The sequence below is a fragment of the Cimex lectularius genome, unplaced genomic scaffold, assembly GCF_000648675.2.
Source record: "Cimex lectularius strain Harlan isolate CLEC.00 unplaced genomic scaffold, Clec_2.1 scaffold285, whole genome shotgun sequence".
Lineage (NCBI taxonomy): Eukaryota > Metazoa > Arthropoda > Insecta > Hemiptera > Cimicidae > Cimex > Cimex lectularius.
The window spans coordinates 334,815-355,609 of record NW_019392999.1 but is presented as its reverse complement, the minus strand read 5'-3'; the positions used below and the strand labels follow the sequence as shown (position 1 = coordinate 355,609).

At 34.9% G+C, this 20,795-nt stretch overlaps 3 protein-coding genes across 4 annotated transcripts; 2 read left to right on the top strand and 1 right to left on the bottom strand.

Moving 5' to 3' along the window:
- Positions 1–2,758: 2,758 nt before the first annotated feature.
- Positions 2,759–5,206, top strand: LOC106666469 (radial spoke head 1 homolog). The gene is made up of 5 exons (XM_014393680.2): positions 2,759–3,491; positions 4,063–4,282; positions 4,333–4,559; positions 4,618–4,797; positions 4,858–5,206. The coding sequence occupies exons 1-5, from the start codon at positions 3,432–3,434 to the stop codon at positions 5,146–5,148; spliced, it is 978 nt and encodes a 325-aa protein (XP_014249166.1). The 5' UTR covers positions 2,759–3,431; the 3' UTR covers positions 5,149–5,206.
- Positions 5,207–5,246: 40 nt separating this feature from the next.
- On the bottom strand, positions 5,247–16,003 carry LOC106666466 (UDP-N-acetylglucosamine--dolichyl-phosphate N-acetylglucosaminephosphotransferase). Of its 2 annotated transcripts, XR_002910816.1 has the most exons (8): positions 15,652–16,003; positions 8,986–9,100; positions 8,717–8,930; positions 8,430–8,661; positions 8,185–8,373; positions 7,901–8,129; positions 6,725–6,823; positions 5,301–5,386 (listed from the first exon to the last, which is right to left on the bottom strand). XR_002910816.1 is itself a non-coding variant. In XM_014393676.2 (7 exons), exons 1-7 carry the CDS (start codon positions 15,816–15,818, stop codon positions 5,321–5,323), a joined length of 1,212 nt encoding a protein of 403 aa, XP_014249162.1. In that variant the 5' UTR covers positions 15,819–16,003; the 3' UTR covers positions 5,247–5,320. The 2 variants fall into 2 exon arrangements, 1 of the variants encoding a protein (XP_014249162.1); XM_014393676.2 differs by lacking the exon at positions 6,725–6,823 and having other exon boundaries at positions 5,247–5,386.
- A 13-nt stretch (positions 16,004–16,016) lies between these two features.
- On the top strand, positions 16,017–18,582 carry LOC106666445 (E3 ubiquitin-protein ligase CCNB1IP1-like). Its single transcript, XM_014393646.2, has 4 exons — positions 16,017–16,308; positions 18,052–18,223; positions 18,276–18,367; positions 18,436–18,582. Exons 1-4 carry the CDS (start codon positions 16,099–16,101, stop codon positions 18,580–18,582), a joined length of 621 nt encoding a protein of 206 aa, XP_014249132.1. The 5' UTR covers positions 16,017–16,098.
- Positions 18,583–20,795: the final 2,213 nt, after the last annotated feature.

The window sequence follows — 20,795 nt, the reverse complement described above, 5'->3', positions numbered from 1 at the left end:
AGAAATTGTAGACTCAAGATTAATGTATGTAACTGACTAAAACACCCAGACTTAATCCGTTTTTTTTTTTTTTACAATAATTTCAATAATTCAACAACTACTATCTGATCGAAATCACGCAGCAAATTATTGTGACCGAAAGACTAGATTAGCAAATAGTCTGTAAGACACCAAAACACCCAGACTTAATCCGTTGAAGACGCCGACATACAATGGAAATACCGACACACACAACATTTTAACAAAGAACACATAAAAGGGGTGATTTGTAGTTTCTCACCCTGCTTAAAACCCTGAACAAACCACTGAAAATTGCAAGAAGCCGACGTCCCAACTGGTTCACCTACCCGCTGATCCCATGAGGAAATTTCACAATAATTCAATAATTAATATCTGATCGAAACCACCCAGACACGAAATAGAGGAAGCAAAGTATTGTGACTGAAAGACCAGAATAGCAAATTGTCAGTAAGACACCAAAACACCCAGACTTCGGTAGGCTGTCCAATGGAGCCGTTTTCGGCCGAATAGGGCCGGATGATCCAAAAGCGAATAAACGAATGAGCACGCGTCCATTAGAACCAATTCGTTCGGTCGTGTTGGGCGTGTTCGGCCGAAGCACTTTCCGATCCAAACAAAGTTGGATTTTCCAGTCCTATTCGGCCGAATGGTTACTTCGACTTCAACTGTCAACCACGTAACATCAAACACTCACCATTGTTTAACGCCGTTCTTTGCTTTTTGCTTACCTTTTCGTTTCGTTTTCATTTCGATATATTGCGCAAAATTGATAAGTGCGGTTGAGGAGCAGGCTCTTGGGACATTCGTGATCCACAACATTTTAACAAAGAACACATAAAAGGGGTGTTTTGTGGTGTCTCACCCTGCTTACAACTCTGAAACCACTGAAAATTGCAAGAAGCCAACTTCCCAACTGGTTCACCTACCCCCCAGATCACAAGAGGAAATTTCACAATAATTGCCATCTGACCGAAATCACCAGATGCCAAATGGAGCCGGTAAATTATTGCATATGACCGAACGATCATAATAGCAAATAGTCAGTAAGACACCAAAACACCCAGACTTAATCCGTCGAAGTCGCCGATATGCAATGGAAATACCGACACACTCAACATTTTAACAAAGAACATACAAAAGGGGTGTTCTGTGTTGTCTCACTCTGCTTACAACCCTGAAACCACTGAAGATGACAAGAAGCCAACGACCAACCTGGTACACCGACCCGTAGATCCCATGAGGAATAATAGTCACACAATAATACCCATCTGACCGAAATCACCCAAATGCGAAATGGAAGCAGTAAATTATTGTATATGACCGAAAGACCAAAATAGCAAATAGTAAGACACCAAAATACCCAGTCTTAATCAATTAAGAAAAAAAGCCGACAGGCAATGACAACATTCCTTTCAAACTTTCTATTTATTTATTTATTTTACAACTGCATTCTTCGACGCAGCAAGTAAATTGCATGTAAACAATAATAACAGTAGCATAAAAGCTTGAACAGCTGCCATCCAGTGATGGTAGCCGTTAGTACATCAGTACGATGAGCGAGATGGACTCCATCCTAGGAGACCGAAGTCAAGGGTTAAGGTTGTCGCCACCTACGCTTCAGTCTTCTGTTTGGATTATTAGGTAGATGACAGGATTTAGACGAAAGGGTTCGGATGATGGGGTAGTTTGGAATGGAACGTTCTGTAGCGGGATTGGGCTAGCTCGGTAACAAGAGGGACATTTAGGTCGGTATAGAAGGTGTGATCGGATACATAGAAAGGGTCGTTGACTATTTTGGATTGAAGGGATTGGATTCGATTGAGATTGGAAAAGTTCATGTCCGTATGTCCAAATGGAGGCAGGATGGTAATGTAAAGTTTTCTTTTGTTTGTTTAAAGTTTTGATCGTCTATCGAGTCGTTTAAGCATGAAAAAAATATTACAGTCTATGCGCTTAAGTCGTGCATGGGGTCAAATTTTCGAAAATATATGACGACATATTCTGTTGTTCTACCCTGCTTTAAAACCTGACCCTGAAATGTACATGGACCAAAATAGCGAGAATAGGCGGACCAAATGACCGGAAACGGCCAATGTGCGATTAATGTCCCGTAGGTTTCATCATGAAATCACACAATTATAACAGAGCTGACCCAAAGAAGACAGAAGCGAATTGGAGACACTAAATAACGTATAAGTATAATGATCGACAGAACCTTTGCTAATACCCGATACACTGACCAAAACTTATCCGTTAAAGAATAATTAAATATCGATACAATCCTTTCAAATTTCAAGACAAACATGTGAAAAAATTATTCAGAAATCGTGAGATGCGGTCTGGTGTGATGTCGGTTTCAGAAAAACATTTTCTTTATCGTGCCATCGTTTCGATCTTTATTGAGATCATCTTCAGGGCTCAAAGTGTTTGTCTTCTGTGTAATTATGCCATTCTTGCGTGTCGTGTTGAGAGTGCTTTCTGAAACCTACATCATGAATTCGCCATGAATAATTATCGACTAACTTCATCACCACACCTTTTTATTTAGCTAGATATTATATTTGTCTTTAAAAATATCCAGTAAACAATAAAAACTAATCTTTATTGAGATCATCTTCAGGGCTCAAAGTGTTTGTCTTCTTGCGTGTCGTGTTGAGAGTACCACCAGACCGCGTCTCACGATTTCTGAATAATTATCGATTAACGGTCACTAATCACCACACATGTGAAAAAAAGTGTTTTTGTTCTCTCAACCTGTTTACAACCCTGACACGCGTAGTGAGAAGCCGATAGAAAAAAAGTGAGCATTGGCAGACCAGAATGATCGGAAACGGCCAAACTATAGGTTCACCAGCCCGCAAGACTTAATTTCACGATATAACAAAGCACCCGACTAAACAAAAAACAGCACATTAATCTATGATGGCAAGAAGATCGAGTGTGACGATGAAAACAACGAGGATAAGCAGACCAAAAATGATCGGAGACGACTAATTGTAAAAATTTGAAATTGTAACCAGCGGCCATTTTTGTTGGATAATTTGAACGTTACCGATCATTTTATTCTGCCTTCCTTCGCTGTGTTGATTTGTCAGTCGCGTTTCTGCATTTAGCCCTTTTCAGTGTTGGCAACGACCAAATTGCAAGTTCATCATCAAGTCCACGAAGAGAAAACTCGAATTTTTGTTTACACTACTAAAGAAAAACCTGCACCAAAACATAAACAAAACTCGGGTCTAAATCTAACATACAAAATGCAGAATTAAATTTCGAGAAGAAAGAGGGGGGAAAAAGTACAAATTTTCTCTCTTTAACTGGGCTTTTTCAAAACGATCACATGACTGTACCAACTGTCGTTAAAAATCGAAATACTGACACGATTTCCTGAAGGGAAAAACTGATCGGTAAGAATGGCGGATTTGCTCGGAGAGGCAGGCGAGGGTGAGCAAGGCCCTGAAAATATCATCGGGGTGAGTTAATCAATTTATCTACACGACAACCAACTTTTTTTTATGTCTTCCTTTAAATATTACCGATCCTTTTATGTCCGTCGCTGAACAAAAATTAGATCACGGTGGGTACGTTTTTGAAAGGATACTGACTGCATTATAAAAAAATTAAAACGTTATGATATGGAGAAGAGAATGAACACACCAATAAAAATTAATATCATAGATAACACTGAAAATCTATCAATCCAAAGAACCTACAGTAGTCCTAATAAAAGCAATATCATTTCTTTAAAAGCAAAATTTAAAAACTCAATACTATTGGACAATATGCTCTTACTTTTCACCTGATGTGATTTTATCAATATTTACTTTTTTCATTTGAATTTTTACACCACAAATTTATTGGACAAAATATTACAAGCAAGATATAACAATAAATTAATACAAAGGTCGTTTTTTTTTCTGTCTTTTCACTGGAATTTATTTTTAACTGTCCAATACAAATATTTTCAGGTGGGTCTGTTAGAATAAAGAAAAAAGAAATCAATTTTATTGGTGGTCATCATAATGATTGAGTGGTATTTTCCAGGAGTATGAAGGTGAGAGGAATGCTCTGCAAGAAAGGCATGGCCTCGGTCGTGCTATTCTTCCAAACAGAGATTACTATGAAGGCCAGTACAGAAAAGGCTTGAGACACGGACTTGGACTTTATGTGTTTAAAAGTGGAGCGAGGTACAACGGTCATTATCACAAAGGGATCAAACAAGGCATCGGCACCTTTTACTATCCGGATGGGACGAGATACGAGGGTATGTTTTAAAAAGAAGTCACCAAAACGTTTTTACAATTGTTCTTTTAGGCGAATGGAAGAGAGATCTCCGCCATGGCTATGGTGCTTATTACTACGCCAACGGTGACATATACGAAGGCCAGTGGAAGAATGGCGTGAGGGAAGGACTCGGATCGTACACTTACAAAGGACTTGCTGTCAAATTTATGGGCACTTGGAGAAACGGTGAAATGGATGGACCTGGGCAGATTATAACACATGCTCATCGGTACCATGGAGTTTGGAAGAAAAATCTTGTATGTTTTTTATGTTATTTGTTTTTTATTTGTTATTTATTGTCCCTTTTTATGATAGCCAATTGGAAATGGTTGTTTTACATTCAAAACAAATTGCATGCAACATGGACATCACATACATATGAATTACCCATTGTTTGAGACTACTGAGCTGTTCAAGAAACAACTTATGCCTATGCTTGATCCGCTGAAGGAAGAAGAGGCGAAAGAAGTCGCGGCAATCTGGCGGGCAAGAGAGGTAAGAAATAATTTCAGTCTTTTGTTATTATTTTTTAAATAAATTAAAATTATATCTTAGATATCGACATATGATCCTGAGAGACTGCCCCCGGCTCCAGTGCCGTTTGAATACCCGCCGTCCGATACTTCAATCACTCCACCTCCGACCCCAATGCACGAAGAGCCAGTATGCCCGTACGACTTCTTCCAAGATATTGCTCAATACAACAAATACTACTTGGACGAGAAGGTCATCATGGCAACAGGCCAATGGGAACAAAAGCCTAAAGAACCTTCAGCAGTCCAAGAAGTTATGGGCGAAGGTACAAAAGAAGAAGATGAAGACCAAGACATCGATCCCAGATATTAATATTATTTGTTTCTTCTTGTATATAAATATTGCAAATAATAAATTTAATTTGATATTTCGAGGTTTTAATCAACCCCTGGGGGAAAATATAAATAAGGTTTAAATTTTAAAAAATTGGCAGTAATTTTATTTTTATATTGTGTAGTATGTACATACCATGGCAAGTCTTTATTTACACATCATAAAAAAATGATGCCAATGGGTATCGGATGATGAAGGCCAGTCCACTAGAAAATATCTGGAAAAAATAAAACACACACACACATACAATTTGTAAACTTTCTATATGTTTCTTACTTATAAAAAAATAAAATAATCGATACTACCAATGATTTGAGAATTAATGAAGCAAAATTCTTATAAAATGTACTGCAGTACGTACAGAGTGAAAATATCCCCCACCCTATATTTTTTTTATTAGTGTTAGGAAAAACATGTAAATTTTTATTTAGTCTAGTTTCTCACAATTCAAAAAGGTTTCGATCTAATATATCCCAGGGCATCAGGATAAAAATAAGGGCTTAACTATTTCAAATGGTAAGTTACTCATCTCATGTACTTTTTTTAAAGTTTTTTGACACTGAATTCAATGATTCAAATTATTTTTAATTCACCTGTCCTCAAGTTATTTGCAAAAAAAAAATTTCCGAATGTTTATCAGAAAAAAACCCCAACTTTTTCAACCAATTTATTTATCATTGTGATAGTAAATTAATTAAGCAATTACAAATAAAAATATACTTTGGTAAAGATAACCAACAAAAACATATATAAATATAATTACTGATTGACCCGTACATGATGTATATCGCTGAGAATAATATGTATATTACACGATACTCTAGAAGCAAGATAACATTGTCAACAAACAAAGAAAAACGTATGGGACTTAAGACACATCCCTGGTTAACACCAGCACCCATATTAAAAAATCCAAGACGGCTCCCACACAAAGAATTCAATGTCTTTACAGTATTAATAAATTAATAAATAAAAATAAAACTGCCAATATTTTTAAGAATGGTAATTACATGCTCCTTAGATGTCTGATTTCAGGAAAGGAAAACCAAAAGTACGATCATACAATGTTCAATATGATACAAATTTCATCACAATTCAATTCAATCCACAAATGCAAATTCGAAGGAATTAATTTTTGATAAAACAAATAATTTTATGAGGTTAGGTGTGTTAATTTTTGAGGCTTGATTAATGAAAAAAAAATCCATAGTTAACATTTATCTTAAAAGCAATCACAGTAAAGTTATTTTTTCATTGTTTGAATTACTATATCTTAAAAATATCTTGTATATTACAAGAAAACGTTGAGATGATTCTGCTGTTGGGAAAATTGGATCGGAATCGTATCCAACTGTGCTTTAATGTGCTATATCCAGAGAATCCTGTTATTCTAAGACATTTGGAGAAATTATTTTAGGAAGATTGAGTTTTTCCAAAGGCAAAGTGTTCGGAAATAGTTTTTTTTTCCCAATAACTTGAGAATGGTTGCCTCAAATTAAAAAACCGTTTGAAGTATTGAATTTAGCATCACAAAACCTTTAAAAAAAATATATACTTGATATCTTGCCGTTTTTAACAGATCTTAGTTGTATCCCGCTTTCCTGGAGTTAGATCAAAACTATTTGGCGCATGGGAAACACATTCTCCGTAAGTTCTGCAATGACAAAAGTCTCCTATCAATGCACTTCTTTTAAAAATTTAATTTAAAAAAATTAATTTAGGAGGTGAGAGCTAAACAATTTCATAATTCAACAGTATACATAAAAAATTATCATTTTGATATTTTTAAGAGAAGAAGAATGAAAATATCAAAATGATTTTTTTATGTATACTGTTGAATTATGAAATTGTTTACCTCCCACCTCCTAAATTAATTTTTTTAAATTAAATTTTAATTTAAAAAAAGATTAATTAAAACAAAAACCATAGTAGTAATTTTTATTGTATAATGAACAATATAATAACTGTAATTATTTATTTTTCAATTTGTTGTCACTTTTTATAGCATAAATCCAGATAAAATTATTTTCCGCTTTCACCATTGCTGTACGGTTAATTATTGTGATTTGTTAAATTTTTCTCTGGACATCGTATAAGGTTTTTTATTACATCAACTTTTTTTTTTACTCTCAATAAAAATTATGTTATTAAATTACAAAAAACAAAAGAAAAAAAATTGTATTTAAGTATCCTAAGGAGTGTTAATAAAAATAATTGTCGAGACAAATGTGTAAAAAATATTTTCTGTTTATTTTTTTCTAAGAACCAAGGGTGCATTTGTAAATGTCTTAAGCGGCCCATAGACGATCAATATTAGTGCACAATATTTTGGGTTGTGCAATTTAATTGATCGTGTATAGACGATATTGAAAGTTTGTGCAATACATTGCATGATTGACGAAAAGTTGAAAATATATTGTACAACCTCGAAAATATTGCACCATCTGTTGGAATTATTGTGCAATATCAGTTAGTTTGTGAAGTATCAACAAGTGGAAAATATTGCACAAACTTCAATATCGCCAACAAACTATTCAAGTTCATCACAAACAAAATTTTGTACAATATTATTGAACGTTAAGGGGCAACGTCAAATTATTGTGCAATCTATATTGTAAAATAATATTGACCGTCTATGGGCCGCTTTAAGGGCAGTTTTGACATTTGTCAGGTTAACAAAAATTAATTTATATATTTTTTATATAACTGATTGGTAAATCAAGAAACTTACTTGGATCGTTAGCAGTACTGTAGTTAGGTGCATTTCGTGTATTGGTCCTCCTTTAATAAGTATAAAATTAATTAGGGTCAAATTGTTTACAGATATTGTCGCTTCTTTGAACTCGACATCCGCCAGGTGCAACTTGTCGAAAATTTTTAATATAAGAAGGCCGAGTGTGTCCACTTCATCTTTTCCAAACTCAACCCTGCTCGGCTCCAGCATATTTGCCTTGTTCAACCTTGTTCAAAAACAAAATAAATATAAGAAAATTTTGAGAATTAAAAATTTCAAACCTTGGAATCCGATGCCTAGGGCAGGGTACAAAATGAAACAGCTGAGGAACCGAATAGATAAAATTTGCAATTTGAGGAATGAAAAATAGCAGAACTGTTTTGCTAAAATGTCCAAGTATTGCGACAACAGCGAAAGTCATCCCAGCAAAATAGCAAAATGTATCTCCGACGAAAACCTTCGAAGGGTACCTGTGAAATGGATAAAAATGAAGTACGGATTCGATCCCTTATAGAGAAAAATTTACCAATTGTGTCGGAAAAGTGCAAGCGATGTAGCGATGAACGGTATAATGAAATAAAGTGAAAACTGGTGTGTCCGCCACATGCTTCCTCCTAGTTCACAAATATTGAAAACCCCGATCGAGCCCGCGATGACAAGGGATTGCCCAACCTCAAGACCGTTCACACCCGCCAGTATGTTTATCGCGTTTGTACAGAAAACCGCTAAAAGCCCCATATACACATAATACAACACACCTAAAAACAAACTAAGTTACGAATTAAAAAAAAAAGGATTTTTTAATCTGCTTACCTATATTTATGGAAACCCCAAGCAAATGCCTGAACGGCTTGGGGACGATGATCGTCGTCGAGTTGAACGTTACGTAGTAAACCATCAACAAAGGTAGTGATGCGATTGTAGGCAAAAGGAGTTTATGTCTCCATCGCAAATCTAGGACATCATCAGCAAATCCTAGTAGAAGCATGCAGCATATAGAAAGCAACGCAGCGACCAGTTTCACAAACTAAAAATGAAATAGTTAAAAACCCTAAATGCAAAAAGCAAATCTAATAGTTCACCTCATCATAGGGAAAATGTGAATTTTGAAAAATCACCCTGCCGAATGGGAAGGGAATGAAGAGAGACATAATTATTAGGAACATACATCCTGAAACAACTCCTAGAGCTTCAGGTCTGAAAACAAAACAAAATATACTATATTATCCGTATATACATTATACATATTGTGTGGTGATTAGTGACCGTTAATCGATAATTATTCAGAAATCGTGTGATGCGGTCTGGTGTGATGTAGGTTTCAGAAAAATATTTTCTTTATCGTGCCAACGTTTCGATCTTTATTGAGATCATCTTCAGGGCCCGGGATTTACAAGCATTGTTTAAAATTAACAAATACATGTAGGATGTGGAAAAAATCATTGTATAAATTCACTTTTTTCTAATTTTCTTCTCTTATTCTTCTTCTTTTATTTCCAATGATACTTAAAAAAACTATTTTAACTAATTTAATTTAAATTAACAATATGGAGGATTGTATTAAGAAGTTAGCGACCGATTTTCGGACCAAAAAAATTCTATTTTTACATTTATTTTATTAAACTACAACATTTATGCAATTGGTCCCATGAGATTACAAGCTATAGAGGTTTTTTTACATAAATTTTGGAAAGTTGTGAATAAAAAATTATTCGTATTAAGGTTTGATGAACTTGCGTCTCTTCGTACCTTGTAGTGTTATGTAATAATGAAGTATTATTTATTCAATTCTTTTACCTATTTCTAAACGTCTTTCAAGAAATTCTTTCCCAACTAAAATATCTATATGAACTCCCTACTACACGATGAAGAGATGTGTAATGTTTTTAGGGGGTGAATTGGGCGGCAAATGAAAAACTCTGAGTTCTATCAAAAAATTACTTCTACTGAAAAGTTTTTCACCTTTCTACACACTTTTCTACAAACCCTTCATCATATAGAAACAATTTTTTTTTTTAATTTGTAGAACAATAATAGGAAAATAATAGCAAGGATCAATTCCTTTAAAAAATACCCAGGATTGAAGATATATAATATATATTTCATTTTTTGATGAAAAAAAGTCAAATTTTGCTTCAACTTTACATTTATGCCAAGAATTACGTTATTTTTATAAACCTTTAGTTACCAATTTGTAGTATATTAAGAAGAAACAAAAAAAAGTTTTTAATAGATTTTGAGAGAATGATACCAAAAAATGGCAACTGTTGGACCAATCTTTGAACAGTTAAATCTTGAAAAATCACTCAAATACGGTAAAATGTTGGCAAAATATTGTGGGTTAATGTTTCAAAAAATGTACACAGTGTTATAAAAAATAAATACGTATCAATGCTAAAATTCATTCACTACAAGTGAAATGAAAAAAACAAAAACTGTTGTATCTTATCCTTAAATGAGATTAGATATACAAAAATTTACCAAAACGAAAAGACTCTTCCACTAAACTAACCCAAAAATAGTTTATTTTGAAAAAAAAATTGATATTGGTTATTCAGAAATCATGAGGTGCGGTCTGGTGTGATGTAAGTTTCAGAAAAACATTTTCTTTATCGAGTCACGTTTCGATCTTTAGTGAGATCATCTTCAGGGCTCAAAGTGTTTGTTTGAGAGTGCCCTCTCAACACGATACGCAAGAATGGCACAATTACACAGAAGACAAACACTTTGATCCCTGAAGATGATCTCAATAAAGATCGAAACATTGGCACAATAAAGAAAATGTTCTTCTGAAACCTACATCACACCAGACCGCATCTCACGATTTCTGAATAATTATACATATTGGTATAGTGACATGCCTAAAAGATACGAGAATTCCTCCTGTGATCTGCTGGATGATTTGATCATGACCAATCATCTTGGTCTGACTGTTCTCAATGGGTCTGTCAGACACACTTTACCATCTTCAGCGAGTGTGACAGACACCAAGATGATTAATAATGATTAAATTAAAGAAAAGAACATAGTTTTAGGCTTATACACTAATACCTTCCAAAGAGAAGCACAATTGATTGAAATATGTGCATTCCAATTAATCAGATACAATAATAAAATCATAGAGATCATGTTCAATAGCCTAGCTGGCTTTACAGTACTGATCTTAACCATAACCTTCAAAATTAAAAACCTTGCCACAGGGAATGACAGGAATAAATAAAAGAATGCTTGTAAGTAATTTAACTGCCAAACAATTCATATCTAAACCATTCTATGGAAAAGAAATTAATACAACAACTTTTTTTATAGCTTTAAGGTTAATTTTAAACCGGGAATTTATTAAACAGTGGGTGCAAGCAATCCAAGAATCACTCTGAAAAATTTAAAGTCGAGAAAATGTCAAATGCTTAAGAAGAAGCAGAATCTAGGTTAGGTTTAGGTTATCAAAAGCTGGCATCATTACAATCTTGTACACCATTGTCAATATTAGTCTATGGTCCATCTCCATAATTATCTACAATTCTTCATGAAGCTTAAGGACTTCCCTGATGAAAAAATCGACCTTACCACCAACAGAGGTCACGATCTGGTATTTCTTCTTCCTGGCAATATCTGCGCAGGTTTGTTTCTGCTTTTCTGGATCTAGTCCAGAGTCTGCAGTGTCAGGTCAGCAGTCCTAATATCATTGTAATATGTCTTAGATTTGGTAGGTTTGATTGTGGTTAGTTACCAGTAGTTTTTGGTTGTCATCTTTTAGGTGTGTCTCGCTTGTGACACCAAAAAAAGGAGGTAGAGTGGTTTTCCCTACCTAGGGAGTGCACAGGAGACCAGGCTGATGTATTTCAGCTTAGGTAGCTCTTTGCGCGCGGCATACAGTTCGATGCTTAATGACCATTCGGAATGGGCAAGCGTCCCCAATGGGCAAGGTTGTCTTGGCCCCTCGGGGCTGAACTGCCTCTACACCAATGCTGCAGCAGTAACACACTTCTGTCGTATGCGGAGGTGCGTTAGCTTTCATCTTGAGAATCAAAACGTGCAATAAGGTCGGAAAGCTAGGTGCGGACATTAAAGATGTTAGGACGACCGAGTATACGGGAAGCAATGTCACCTTTTAGGAACTTTTTTGCATGACTGTTTTCTTTAAAGCAATAGCTTATTAAATAAAGAAGAGATGGAGCCAAATGAAGTAAAAAGTGAAGAACAACGTTTAAGCTCTGCTTTTTTGATAAGCTTTCAAAAGACATTCCTTTCGTCATCAGGGCCTGATTTCATTGAGATGGAATGTGTTTACTAGCGTAAATGTGTAGTGTGATGGGGTGAATGTATTTATAAGCATGAAAGCCACTCGATATGAGAATTGTGCATGAGCAAGGTAGCGAGTATATGGGTCCGTGATCTGATTTTTAGTGGCAACATGGCTGTTTTACTGTATATAATATTTAGTAGATAATTCATCTTGGTTTCTTTGCATATGTTGAGAATGAATGTATTTATTAGTGTGACTACACTTTCAAACTAATAAATAAGTCGTTCAAACTTCGTTTCTAGACTTCCGTTTGAACATTAGTAGACTAATAAATACACCAGTGGGTAAAACCATTAAACTAGTGTTGTAAAGTCGATGTTTCACAAGCAATTAATAGTTGGACAACTTTTTAGTCCAGTTTTAATAAATAAATTGATTCGTTATTTTTTCTTGTTTTGGTAGTTGTTTGCTATGTTATGCAGGTAATAAAATTTCCTAAACAATAGGAAAATTAAATCATTAGGCTATGTATTGTCATAAAAATCTGTTTAGCAACTCGCTCTGGTTGCCCTGTTTGTTTTTTTCTTTTAATGCTTGATTTTGTCCATTTAATCCACTACTTTCAAGTTCCATAGGATGACTTTTTGAGCTGAAGTACATAAAATAAACTTTCACTCCATTTATTTATTCTTAAAAAAATATATATATGTATGCCTAGATAGACACATCTAGAATGACAGGTAATCAAACTTGTAACTGAATTAGTTATAATTATATAAAAATATTTTTTCTTGTGACAATTCTTATCCATGTGTTTAATTAGAGTACTACTCTAAATAATTTAGTTACGGGGAATATTTTCTATTGGTATTTATAGCTAGATTTTCCACATTTAGGAAGAATTAAATGCTTTATTAATATCTTTACTTATATATAATTGTAAATGTATAAACACAAGGCAGCAAAGCACATTCATTTACAAAAAATTAGAAGCTCAACAAAATTGCTCAGGGTTTGTGCATTAAGAAGGATCATTGAAAAAAATTTACAATATTTAAAACATTAACCTGGAAGCGCTAATGATTACTTCTATTGAAAATAAATACGACAAAAAAGAGTTAAATTTTCTACTTTTAAGAAGAATTAAGAAATTAAGAAAAAACCATTAGCCTAACTGGTCAGTTTGTAGATGATTGTTATGGCTGAAGGAGTTTTTTTTTATATATATAATCCTAATTTGTCCAGTTTGTCAATTTATGACTGTCAGGCAGCATTATTGCTCTGCATACTGGAGATCCACCAAGCAGACTCCTTAGATACAGATATCCAACTACGAGAATTAATTCAATTGTTAACAAAACAAATTTGCTCGAATAATGAGTTTTTCCCAAGCTTTCCCATGTTCCAATCCTGTTGTATATAGTAATAATAATATTTGCGTGTACCTAGCTTGTTTTGAGAGTGAATTAGCGTGATGTGAGAGGTTCTATGCTTTATGTCGAGTACCCCTTTGACCCTTAATTAGATTTGTTGTATAATATGTGTTAAGGGTGATGGAGGGATAGCTAGTACTCCACCACCCTAACTGATTTAATGGTATGTAAATAGTGAATGTATTTAAAAATGAATGTGAGTACGAATGGGTTTGGAACTGTATGCGCTGGGTAATGAATTGGCCTAGCTCTTGACAGCATCCCAACCTCTGTGGCTGGACAGATAAGACCAAGGTCTGCTCCCAGACTGCCAATACTCAGGGTGGGTGATTCTTAAGTATGCCAGCAGTTTTCTGTAAATAGCAAAAGCCGGAAAAGGCTCAACTCGGCATACGTTTGTATGTATGTACATATTCACTTATCAAAGGTAAAGGGAGCGGTGGAGGAATCTATATACCTAAATTAGGTATCAGCATCTCCTCCCCTCTTGGCAATAACACCTCCGTTTTTCTGGAAGAACACTTATGGAAAATAAAATCAAGGGAAAAGATATTAGAATTTTTTGTGACAGTCAGGCTAGTCTTAGGTCATTACAAAAAGATTTGTCAATATCTAGACTGGTGGAGGAAACTGTAGATCTTATCAATAGGATCTCTTCCAGGTTGAGAACAAGGTAACCCTTATTTGGATACCAGAACATAAAGGACACCATGGCAATGAAAAGGCAGATATCCTGGCCAAAGAAGGCTCTAATACTGCGTTTGTTGGGCCACAACCGGTATTACCTCACTCTATGAGCATAGTGAAAGAGAGTATTAAAAACTGGGGCATGAAACAATTCCTTAAGGAATGGAATCTGACCCCTGGACACAGGCAATCTAAGAGTTTGTTAAGGCGATCAAACCAGCAGAATCAAAATGGCTATTCTCTAACTCAAGGAAGGGAATTAGGAAGCTGATAGGTATCCTGACAGGCCACTGCCCACTGAGAAGACACCTCTCCATAATGGGTATTCTACCAGACCCCTTTTGCCGTTTTTGCGCAATAAAATAAGAAACGGCAAGGCACTACCTCACATAGTGTGATAGGTATGCAAGGTCTAGATTTGAAATCTTTGAATTTGAGTACATTACTAAATCACTCCCCGAGATAAAATGGTCCAAAATCTTGGGGTTTGTGAATAGTCCAAGAGATTTATGCAGGACCAGCCGACCAAGTCCTGGACCTTTTAGGGATGGGGTACGAGTCTACCCAGGCATTTAACCTCTCAGGACTTGGTCGTCCAATCCGTATATATGTATGTACATGTGTGGATTAGAGCGTATATAAATCCAAATCCTTTTCCCAAGCTTATGACGAACAGAAGATTTGCGAAAACATGTCACCTTGTCGGAAATCTAAGCCACAATACTAGGGTTGATTCTGCTACATGGCCTGCCCATCTTAGCCCTGATAGCCTTATAAACTATACTCTATCAGCCTCTTTAAAAGTAGAAGAAGAAAGAGCAACTCTCAATTGATCCTAGCTGCCAATGGTTGCTCACTTTCACCCGGCCAAATATACAAAAAATAATTTTGCTTTCAACGATTAACATGGTAGGAAGGTAGAGGATCGGTTAATGTTTTATAAAGAACGTTTCGACAGTCTTATTGTTGCTATTTGAGGTTTAGTAACAATGTTATTTTATTTTTTAGCCCTACATTCAACCTCTTGACCTGAAGAACTATGTCATTTAGTGTTGGAGTTTACGTCTCGTGGGACTGTACGGTTCACTTCATCTTACCGAGCCTGGGCTTCCTTTGGTCGTACTTCAGAGTTTTCTGTTTCTTAGACAGAGTAGAATGATTACCTTCATAGCTTTGGAGTCTGTCCCACCAGGGTGCAGTTTAGCATCTTACCCAGAATGATTTCACAGATCTATATTAACTATAATTATTTATGACTAATAAGAACAAACCTATAAGGTACGTAAGACTATAAGCATGAGAACACACATTCACCTTGTTTTACAATATATTTAATTAGTTCTTTCATCCATCGAATGGTAGGTACATCCATTTATACTTACATAAGCGCATCTGACTTTTTGTTCAAGTCCCTTCCAAAAAGTCTCGCCTTTATGAACATCGGCCCGACCGATATTATTATTCTATATGTTACAAAATAGAAAATAACTGATAAAACTATGTTGATCGCGATGGGGAACCACAGGTCCCATGAGTAAAATTGGTTCATCTTTTTAATAAAAAAAATATACTTAAGTTTATATTGAAATCGTTAAATCAATCTCGTGGTGTTTGGGAATTATGCAAATTTGGCAATAATCGAAACCGGTGCCGTGTCGAATGGAAAACACACGTATCAAACATCACAAATATCGTCGTGTATTATCAGTTATCTCTTCTGATAAGGGAAAATGTATAAGTTGTAAACATCGGGGAGGTTACGGTAACAGCGTTGCAACCTTCTTTCCGCCAAATCTCAAAGGTAAAAAAGTTCCTTTTTTTTATCCTCAATGACGGAAGAATTTATGTGTTGTAATTTCGACGAATGTCTCACGCCAATAACGAAAGTCGGCTGGATTACGAGATGTTCGCACGTATTCTGTAAACATCACGGTGAAAGATCCCTGGCTAAAAACTCGTCCCAGGTCAAGTGTCCGTCTTGCGACGAAGTGCTCAACAGGCAGAACGACGTTTCTAAGTTTAACACCAACCCTTCTGATGTAAGAAGTTTCAATTCCTTAGAACACTATATTTTTTAATATTATCATATTTTATAAAACAAAGATTATAACTTTTCATAAGGACAACTTTATCAGAACTATGCCTAAGCTTACTAACGTAACAATCTGTTTTTACGCAATGCAGTTTGATTGTAAGACCCTTTTTACTCTACCTTAGTTATAAACAAACTTCATTAGTTTTGCCACTGGAAGAAAAGAAGACGCGACGTCAAGGTTATAAGCAGGGAGAGGCAAGTCGCTGACATCTTCCATTTTTTACAAATTCTCTTTATGTCAGAGCAGGTTATCTTACCTTTAGCGTCTTGACGCTATTTTAAATAAAAGAAAAAATGGCCGCCATTTTATCACTTAAAACGAATAATTTCCAAATTTATAATTTATGGACAAATCGGTGCTTTGAGAGTGTGTTTCCATTATAAAACGCTCTATAGTATATAAAGTTAAATAGAACAGTTACCAGACTTAACAGAAAATATGGCGTTACGTCAAGGTATAAACAGGGAGAGGCAATTCGCTGACACCTTCCATTTTCCAAAAATTCTCGTTTTGTCAGAGCGGGTTATTTTACTTTTAGTGTCTTGAGCATTTTTTTAAATCAAAAAGTCCGCTATTTCGTTTCTTAAAACGAATTATTTCCACATTTATAATTTGGGAACAAACTATGTTATACACTAGCGTCAATAGTTATTTGGCGGGCGTCAAGGTTATAAGCAGGGAGAGGCAACAAGCCAGAATCGCTACTTTTTCTGCAAATTTTCCTTGTACCTTGTATTTTACTTTTCGCATGAGGATATTTAAATGAAAAATGGAGCCTTTTTTGTCACTTAAAACATTTCCAAGTTTATAATTTAATCGATGCTTTGACATTGTATTTTCATTGTAAGGCTATTTTTACTCTATCTAGTTATATACAAACTTCATTAGTTTTACCATCTGGAAGAAAAGGTGACGCGACACCAGGGTTATAAACTGGGAGAAGCAAGACGCCGGACTTTTCCATTTTCTGCAAATTTTCCTTGTGTGTCTTGTGCCGTTATTTAATCAAAAAGTCCACTTTTTTATTACTTAAACGAATTATTTCCACATTTATAATTTGGGAACATAACTATGTACTGTTATGCAGTGTATTTTCAATGTAATGCTCTTTTTTACTATATCATAATTATACACAAGCGATAATAGTTATTTGATCTGGAAGACAACGTTATAAACAGGGAGAGACAAGACGCCTTCTATTTTCTTTAAATTTTCCTTGTCTCCTTGTGTTTTACCTTCAGTGTCTTGAGGCTTTTTAATAAAAAATTTCCTGATTTTTATACTTAAAACAAATAATTTCCATATTTATAATTTATCAACACATCGATTCTTTGACGGTGTATTTTCATTATAAGACGCTTTTTAGCCAACAAAACTACATCCAAAGTTCAATAGAGCAGCTATCTGGTATGACAGAACATATGGCATGGCGTCAAGGTTATAAGTAGGGAGATGTAAGATACCAGCTCTATGCCAAAGCTTTTAGTTCTAGTTTCGAGCTGCTCTTTTTGAGCCTGGTTTTAAAATTAAGATGTCCAACTTTTGCACCCTAAAGAAACTAAACTGCTATTTGTAATTTGTTTATTTATTACACGTTATACAATATTTCATTTTAATCTTTTAACGTCTTCACACCTCAGAAACCTTTATGTAAAAATGATTTCTTAGAATTGACATTTATTGCAGTTAATTGTGTGCTGCGTCCGACCTGAGAAGGCGTTGGAATATGCGTCAAGAGCTGCGAAACTCTGGTGCTACCAGATGAAAGTAAAGAGGAAGATCCAGTTGCACAACGTGACGGATAAATACGACAAAATGGCCTACGATGCCACCATCCAGCTCCAACTGGAGAACAAAGGTAAATCGATCGATTGTTTTCTATAGCCGTGTCTTGATCCTTAGACGTTTAGAACTCAGAGAATTTGTCAGCAACGTTGAAAAGGAGCTGGAAAAAGTCAATGACGAACTGCTGCTTACAAAGCAGAAACTTAAGAAGTACAAAGTAAGACAAATCATCTTTGTATTATTAAGATTATAGATACTAATCATATTAATAAATAATAAATCCAGGCGGCTTATGATAATTGCCGAAGGGAGAAATATAGACCCATGATCAGGAAGAAAGATGCTTTTGAATTTTTGCAACGCCCGTCTCAATCTATCGGTGAAATGTGCTCCCAGACAAGCGTCAAAAGCCCCTTTTTCAAACATTTATAACAACCCATATAATAATTAATTAATGTAACAAAAATACATTTATGTTTTTTGTTGTTAACCAATAAGAGTAGTTTTCTTGAGTCTTAATTTAGATTTTTTTTGTTAAAACAAATAAGATTTCTGTAATATCTAATCATAACAAATATTACTTTTTTTGCGTTATAAAGATTAAGATCTTTAAGAAAATGCATGCCCAAAAGTTTGAAGTGTTTCCAAATATAAAGAGAAATTCAATGTTAACGTTAATATAATATAATTAGTTAATATATATATAAACATTATATATGCTGACAAATTAAAGAACAGTTGTATATAAAAAGCTCGAATATTTTGAAACTAAGAGCAAAATAACCTTCTTTGACCAAGAGAAAATTTGCGGAAATAATAAGATTAGGCGACATGCCTCTCCCTGCTTATAACCTTAACTTCGCGCACACTTTTCTTTCATTCATAACGGTAAAATTATTGAATAAACTTTGTGTAATACAAGCTCGATAGAAAGGCGCGGTAAAAACAAAATACTCTCAAAGAACGTACGATTTATCCACAAATTGTTAATTTGCAAACTATTCGTTTTGCGTGACAAAAAGGTGGATAGTTTTGATTTAAAATAAGCTCAAGAGACTAAGTAAAGTAATCTGCTTTCACCCATGAAAACTAGCTGCAATGGAATGAGTAGGGGACAAGCCACTCCCGCTTATAACCCTGATATCGTGCACCTTACCAGGATTTTTTATATGAAAAGTAGGTTACAATTGAATAAATACATTTCAGATATATTAGAGTAAAAGCACCCTGACAAATAACGTGTCTACATACCCACAAAAAATTTTCTTTAAAGAATGATTAATTTTAAATAATAAAACGAGAACATTTATCAATGAAAATATTAGTGTATAGCTGGATAAACAACAGTTCAAATTATACACAAATTGTTAATTTGCAAACCGTTCGTTTTAAATAACAAAAAGATGGGCGTTTTTTTATTGAAAATAAGCTAAAGTGACGTAAAGACCCAAGGAAAACTGGCTGTAAGGGAAAGTGTGGGGGACAAGCCGCTCCCTGCTTATAACCCTGATTTGATGCCATCTTACCAGGCCCTTTTTTTTATTTAAAAAGTTGGTTCACAACTGAATTTTTACAATTCAAAAATCCTAGCTGAAAGGAGCCGTAAATACAAGATACCCAGATAAATAATCTGTCCACATAAGCGCAAAATTTTTACGTTAACGAATGATTCATTTTAAATATGAAAACAATAACTTTTTTCAATTGACAATGTTAGTAACAGTCCGAATAAAATGAAGCGGAATGAAGCTAATAAGAAAATAAACTACTTTGAACCAGGGAAAATTGACTGAAATGGAAGCAGTCTGCGTATTGCTTCTTCCTGCTTATACCCCTGATGTCGTGCCATCAGGACTTTTTTATTTAAAAAGTTGGTTAACACTGAATTTATACAGCTCAAATATCCTAGAGTAAAAGGATCTGTAAAAGCGAAATACCCAGACAAATAAATCATTCAGCTTCATTTTTGATTGCAGCCAGTTTTTCAAGGGTGAAAGCAGATTACTTTACTTAGTCTCTTGAGCTTATTTTAAATCAAAATTATCCACCTTTTTGTAACTCAAAACGAATGGTTTGCAAATTAACAATTTGTGGATAAAACTTACGTTCTTTGAGAAAGTATTTTGCTTTTACCGCGCCTTTCTATCGAGCGTATATTACACAAAGTTTATTCATATACATACTTATAAATGGGCTTTTTTTCAAAAACACCGGCACCCTGAGGGTTTATATGACCTCTGCTGTTGCAAAAAAAATGTTCTGGATGAGATTATTGTTGATAATGAAAAGAAAGGTTTCGGGCTAAGGTCAAGGTTTAAAGTCCCATGATCAGGTTCACAGTAGAGAAATGGGACTTGAATATATTTTTAGCCATTTTAGTTAGGTCATGATTTCAAGAGAAAAGCTATAGGTATTCGAACAGTGTGTAGGTCGGTTCTTCTGGTCGCGGAAGAGGAAACGTGTGCAGACGGAAGGCGACATTTAGTTCGAATGTTCCGCCGACCTATCGGATATTTGTAGTGTTAATGGCGTTGACTAGTCCCACAGATAAAGATATTACTCGATTCGAGGGTGACTGTACGAAATTAGGTGTCTCTCCCTTTTATTCCCGTGGGTTCTAGTTAGCATTTTGATTGTGTGGGACA